Below are 7453 nucleotides of genomic sequence, written 5' to 3'. Positions count from 1 at the left end.
TCATACCATTAAATTCGATTGAAGCATTTCCATTTTCTCCATTAAAGAATCAGCTGGTGTCTCCCAAGATGATTTAATTTTTCCTTCTAAAGACTCTTCCATAATCCACCATGCCTCAAACTTGAACCTTTGCCTCCCCACATAATCAGTACCATTTCTTGTATTGAGTAAAATTGGACAGTGATCAGAGATCGAGTGAATTAAGTGTTGAATGTTACCATTTAGGAAAAGGTTTCTCCATTTGTCGTTTGCAACACCTCTATCCAATCTTTCTCTGATGTTTGTTTCAGGCAGATTCCCTCTTTTCCATGTGAACCAAGCCCCTGTATACCCCAGATCTTCTAATTGACATTCCTCAAGGGTCTTTCTGAAAGCCTTCATTCTTCTTTCTTCTGTTAGAAGCCCTCCTTTCTTCTCGAAAGAATACATAATTTCGTTGAAATCCCCAGTTACAAGCCACGGGTGTTCCTGATTCTGTCCCAATTTTCGTAAAAGGTTCCAAGACTCCTCCTTATCTTTAACATAAGGGGATCCATAGAATCCTGTGAATCTCCACTCTACATTATCAACCTCTTCATTCACCATAACATCAATATGACTTCTGGAAAAACTTCTCAGTGTGACTAAAATATCTCCTTTCCAAGCTAAACATAGTCCATCTCTAGAACCCTCCGCAGCAACCTCAATACCATTTAGAAACCCACAACTTCTCCTGACTTTTTCCATACATTGCTTGTTAATTTTCGTCTCCATTAAGAAGACCATTTGGGGATTATGTTGCCTTAAGAAATGTCGCAGCCTTTTAACTATTCGTGGACTCCCCAATCCACAAACATTCCAACTGATGCTTTTCATTGCGTTCGGTCGGCTTGTCTCTTGGCAGCCGCCGATCCCATAAGCAATTGAACTTCGTTCTCAACCAAAATATTACTCATCGTTTCTGTTAACGATTCTTCCAGGTCCTTTTCTGCCGTTTCGTGCTATTATCATATTCATCTTCTGCATTAAGAGACTCCACTCTTCCTTCCGTAACTTTCCTCTTTTTTAAACCACCTTCATCCACTCGTAGACTTCCCCTTTGACCTGGGCCAATTCTTTTCCAACTCATTTTTTTTCCTGAATTAGAATTTATTATAGAGATGCTCCTATTATCCACCATATTAGCATCAGTCATTACTGTGCCGTCATCCACTTGATTTTTCAGCATCTCCTCTTTCACGTTAATTTGTAATCTCCCATTTTCCTCCACCTCCAAATTTTTCACTTCTCTATTTATTATATCTTCAGTCATCACATACTCAGAATCACCAGTATAAGAGCATTGAGTTCTATCCTTCTTCGCAGACTCATTAAATTTTATAACTTCCTTTCCAACAAATTTTGATTCTGCTTTTAATGCCATCGTATATGGAGGATCCTCTTTAATTTTATTTTTTTCTGCAGTACTCAACACACTACATTCTGGAAGTCCATGGCCCAACCGTCCACAACCAAAACAGAATAAAGGTAATTTCTCATACTTAAACGAAATCCACCATTGATTCCTATTATCTGATGAAACAAAGATTCCTCTTCGAAGCGGTTTTTGTACATTCAGATTTATTTTGAGACGACACCACTCCCCACTAATTTGAGATCTAATGACTCCTCCAAATGTTTTACACAGATTCATCCAAACACCAGAAAATATTAGCTTTTCCAGAAAAGTAAGTAATTTTCCAGAAATCATTTTTCGGAAGCTATTTTCAGTGAAACAAAGAGCATATTTATTGTGTTATAAATTTATAATTAATATCTATATTTATATAAATTTAATAAATTAATTATATTATATTATTGGAAAGGATTATTATTTGGTAAATTTTGATAATAGAGTTAAGAGATTTTATGTGAAGTTAATGAAATTTTGGGTAAACTATAATGATGCTCAGCAAACTATTAATTTCATTTTTGGTAAGTCAACTACTAATTTTAACCTCTAATTTTGCTTTCTCTTTATCAATCGAGTCCTGGACCTCTTTCATTTTCTTATTTTTTGGGATTGAATTCTTTAATTCCTAGCCTTCTGGGTTATCCATTTTCTGTATGGGATCCTTTAGATGTGTTCTTCAACTCTGCATTGGCAAACACTGTGCCATCATCATCTTCAGCATGCGAAGCTTCGGCCATTGCCAACGCGAGGGTTGATTGGAAGGAAACACCCAAAGCTCACGTGTTCAAAGCAATCCTTCAAGGGCTGAAGAAGGGATGGTTGTTTAGATAAGTGGGGAGAGAAGCAAGGAGCACTAAAAGAAGAAGGACAAGTACTGGCACCACGTTGAGAGGAGCAGTGGGAAGTTGTTGAGGACGTTCAGGTTGCCTGAGAATGCTAAGATGGATCAAGTTAAGGCTAGCATGGAAAATGGTCCCCAAGGAGGAAGACAAGAAACCTAAGGTTAAGGCCATTGAGATTTCAGGCTAAAATACACATCAAAGGTGAAAACATTATAAGTTTGTCTCATGGCTATGGGCCTGAATTATGGAAAAACAATAAGTTCATTGAAACTAAAATGATACTATCATTCCTCTCCTCTGTGAATATGTTGTAGAAACTATTGAGGTGATTTTAGTTTCCCCTTCATAAACTATGGATATCAGGGAATTTGTTTTTGTTGATTTTTGCCGATGATAGAACTAGACAAGAGAAGGAGGGTTCAAACTGGTCTCAGTTATCTGAGTGTGCCATGGACTACTTCGCTCATCGAGAAAAGATTTACATGGCTTGGGACCTATGGCCTTCCTCTTCATGTGTGGAACCGTAACACCTTTAAAAGAATTGCAGAAATGTGGGGAGATTTAGTTTTGATTGACGGGGATACTTTGAACATGGTTGATTTTAACTAATCATGAGAAGAGGATCGATGAAACTATTTTTGTCAACTGCAATGACATCAGATGCCCGATTCGTGTTTCTGAATTTATGTGGGATTACAAGTTTAAATCCAAAAGAGGGTGGGAGTGTATGACCTCGTCTCGCTCATCATCCCAGTTTCTTTTGATGGCGGTTGACATTGAAGATGAACAGTCGCTACATAAGGTTTACGTTGGGTTAGTAAATGGAATTGAAAAAGTGCATGCAGTGGGATATATTGATAAGGATGAGCTTGGGCCCCATGTTAATTTGGTGCAGCGCTGTTTTGTGTTCCTTTTAGTTTTTGGGCATGGTCTTTTGGTGCCTAGCGATGGATTTTGGTTATTCTAAGGAACTTCATTGCAGCATTTTTCTGGTTTATTCTGTTGTTGCTCACAGCCTGCTTTGTTAAGGTGATCCATGGCATCATTTTGAAGAGCTTCTTGGACTGCATGCTTTTGTCCCAGGAAAAAGAAAAGCAACAATTTGGTGAAGCACAACCGACAACAAAAGTTGAATCGACTTGGAAAATACATACAAGCTTGGCAGTGGCAACACGGAACAAATTGCAGCAGTATATTTGAACAATCGACGGAGATTTGGTTGAGCTAGGATGACAAATTGAAGCAAATAATAGCAGCAGGTATTGGCAACAATTTGCTTGGTAATGGTATAGTTGAAGAAAGTACAGGGGCTTTATGCTTTGGTAGTGTTATGCTGCTCATTTCCTTTTGGTAATTGGCGAGGACTGCATGTGACTTGGGAGGTCGTTGAAGAAGGTACAGGAGCTTCATGTTGTAGTATCGTTATGCTTTTGGTTTATTTTGGTGTGTCGTATGAGTTCAGTAGGGGACTTGTTTTATTTTTTTGTATTTTGAGTGCGTTGTCTAGTTTTATTTGATTTATAGTTTGTGTGGCAATGCTTTTACCTTTGTTTAGGGAATGAAGGTGGGTCTTTTTTAAGAATATTGTTGCATTGGGTGTGTGTTTATGCCATTGGTTATTGTCTTTTATAGCACTAACCTTTCGGTTTGCATTTTTGGGTTTAAAAATAATCATGCTTAATTACATTGCTTAATTTTCTCAATTCTAATTACAATTGTTACTCATAAGATTACTTTCCAAATGCATTTCTTCACCTTTTTTTTAATAATTAGTAAAAGCTAAAAGGTTTTTGTGCATAATTATAAATTTTGTTTATCATGTAGCCTGTGGCCAATAGTGTTAATGATAATATAGAGTATTTTAAGTTGTCTTGATTATTTAATATAACACTGTCTATTTCTTTCTTGTCATTTATGTGAATGTGTCGCATAGAATTTAAGTTGATTTACCTTGCGGCTTTAGGCTTAAAAACTTGGACACAAATATGTCTAAGTAAACTTTCGAGTATGCACTTATTGAACCAGATACTTGTATCTGCACAAATAAAGGTGGGAAACCCTTTATTTATAGGCAAAGCTCCAAAGAATCTAGGTTGAGAATAAGTTACAAGGTCTACTATGGACGGTGAAGATCTAATTTTTATTAGCTCTCAAACTATTCATCATAAATGGTATACAAGGAGTGTGAACAAATGTGGGCAAGCTTGCGTACATTCATCTAGAATCTTCCAATGGTGTGATGGGCTCGTGTAGGCTCCAACCCTCTATGCAGTATGGTTGGGCCACTTGATGGTTCTTGTTGCTTTTTAGTGACTCGAATGGATGCCAAATTATGCCGAGACGTGACACATGCCCAGCAAGACGAAGTGCAAATAGAAGAAAATAATTTACCTTCTAGTTTGTTGATGGCCCATTTTACATTTCATGTGTAGCTCTAGTTTGCCGAGTTATGTTGTATCTTTGCATAATATGCCCCCAAATTGATGGAGCAATGGGGCAATAACAGAACATCTGCTCCCCAATATCAGGTTCTCTCCCACAGAGTAAGCAGCTGAACTGAACTTGTTAACCACACTACAGCAAGTGTATATACCTAATTTTGTTTGGATTAATTTTAATTAGATAATGAGTTAAATCTCGAATTTTAATTTAGGAATTAATTTATTTAATTTGGCTAATTTTATATTAATTTTTGATATAATTATTGATGTTGGATAGAGAAACATTGAAGACTTATCTTCAACTTCAAACAGTCCTAATTACTTTGGTCTTTATTACAATAAAATATTAATGTAATTTGAGAAAAGATTGTATGAAATGTCATCCCTATCTTTTTCTAATAGGAGAATGACAAACCAAATTCTACTTTTTTTAAGAGGAAAAAGCTTACAATAGGAAAACTTTGATTTGTCATTCTCCTATTGAAAATGGACAGGAATGACATAGAATCACAGTTTCGTACAATCTCTTCTCATGTAATTTTAGCTTTTGAGAAGACTAGTTTAAATTGTAATTGATCTTTTAGTATAATCTTGAACTTTTATATATTTGAGAGATTAGTATAGGTTTTGTAATTGAGCAATGAAAGCACTTATTTGTCCATAGTGGAACGTATTTTGTGAGTGCATATTGAGAGAGTAAACAAGTTTTATTTACTGCTTAAGTTCTCGGTGAGAGAATTTAGAGGTGAGTGATCTTAGACCTTTACGTACACAAGTGAAGTTGCTATACCGGGTCATGATAAAACTTGAATCACTTATTGTATTAGGGTTAAAGATAGTAAATTTACTCACTGAGCTAAGCTTCGTACCGATGTAAGAAAATCAAACTGCGTAAATAATTTTCTATGTTGTATTTTTTTATTGTGTTCATCGTAATCACTACTAAAACCGCTACTGCAGTCAAACACACCCATTCAACACATATTTACATTCTAAGCAATTATCAACTGTCGGCTTCAAACAGTTTCTAGTACTAATTAAAAGCCGTAAATATGTGCTCTGGTTTAGGAGATTGAATGCCATTGTTGGTTCAAGAAAAAGCTTTAACCAAAGCTTGCCATCTGCTATTTCTGCCATTGTTGCTTAATTGTAGCTCTCAGTTGACGTGGTCTCTCATCATTTGGGAATATTTAATACTTATCATAAACGTGTTTTTGTCGGAGTTATTACAAGAGGCGCAGCCGCCATTAACTGTTCTTCCTCTCTAAGGGCCTTTCCTTGAGGACGTCGGCCACCGAATTGTCCATATTTACAATGCAAATGTGTAATATGAAAGTGAACATTCTTTTTCCTTATAAACAGTATGAATGTAAACATTCATACATATAGAGTTAATTTAATTTATTTTTATTAAATCTTTAAAATATTAATATTATATTAATTAAATTTTATTATTAAATAACGGTTCCCATTTTTACTTCAACTATATGTACATATTTCTTACTTTGGACAAATTAAATCCATTGGTCTTCAAGTCAATAAAAAGGTATAGTGAGATTTATTTATTCTTTATATTAAAGTAGGCTATTTTCAAGCTTTGTCCAAACTTAAAATATACTTTTTCAGCTTACCTTTGAGAATTGAATTTTAAAAATAATATAAATTATGTGATAAAATATAATGTAATATAATTATTATTTTTAAAAGTCATAGATTTTGTTAGATGTTTATTAAATTTATACAATAAATAAAATCTATTCAAAATTAAATATGCATATTTTAAAATATGATTATTTGGAAAATGGTATGGTAGGTATTTTAAAATTTTACATGTGAATTAAGTAATAAATAAATAATTTTAATTTTCCAATCAAAAAAAAAACCCTTGTGTGTACGTAAAATTTTGGACTTTTTCGTTATTGCTCACATTCAACAATGAGAATGTTAATAAAACAGAGATTTTCAAGCACCAATTATTTCACTATGACAAATAGGTTTAATTCTCTCTTCAGTCCCTGTACTCTTTGATTTTTGAAATATAGTCTGTTTCCTTTTAATTTCAGGAATTTAGTGCCTTTATTTGTCTAATTTAAAATTAAAGTTCAATTGATAATATTATTAATTTATTTTTATTAAATTTGAATATATTTTATCAATTGAACTTTAATTTTAAAGCAAACCTTGAATATTAGTAGATTTTCATCCATAGTATTATCAGTTGAACGTTAAATATTTTTAAATTTTGATTAAATTAGAAGAGTAGAGAGGATTAAATTCCTGAAATTGAAATCAGAGAGAGTAAAATGTAAAAGTTCAAAAGTACATAGACTAAGGATAGAATTAGACCAAAAAATAAAATACGGTAGGGATCCACTTACACCATTTAGTATATTTTGGTATGATGAATATTTTAACGATTCAATCGCTTTATCAATATAATTAAATTTTTCGTGCATGTAAAATTTTAAATCAATCTAATATCTCTATCATATTAATTATCTAAAAGACTCTACATATCAATAAATATTCAGCATTTAAATATTTTTTACGTATAAAAATAATTAAAAAAATATTAATTTACATTAAATTTGACATGCATGATGAATGAAATATTAAATTCCGTGCATGCGTGTGAAAATCATAAATTTAGAAATAAAAAAAAAAGGTCAAAGTTGAGCTCAAAAACCAGAAATAAAAACGAAAGGAAAGAGAAACTTCCTTGTTGGTCTTCAATCATC

The 7453-nt window shown here is 33.6% G+C and overlaps 1 protein-coding gene across 1 annotated transcript; it reads right to left on the bottom strand.

Annotated features, from left to right (window-relative positions):
• Nucleotides 1–855, bottom strand: LOC128036023 (uncharacterized). The gene has a single exon (XM_052626521.1). It carries the CDS (start codon nucleotides 853–855, stop codon nucleotides 1–3), a length of 855 nt encoding a protein of 284 aa, XP_052482481.1.
• Nucleotides 856–7453: the final 6598 nt, after the last annotated feature.

This window comes from Gossypium raimondii, chromosome 13 (genome assembly GCF_025698545.1).
Source record: "Gossypium raimondii isolate GPD5lz chromosome 13, ASM2569854v1, whole genome shotgun sequence".
Taxonomy (NCBI): domain Eukaryota; kingdom Viridiplantae; phylum Streptophyta; class Magnoliopsida; order Malvales; family Malvaceae; genus Gossypium; species Gossypium raimondii.
This window is presented reverse-complemented; position numbering and strand designations above follow the sequence as displayed.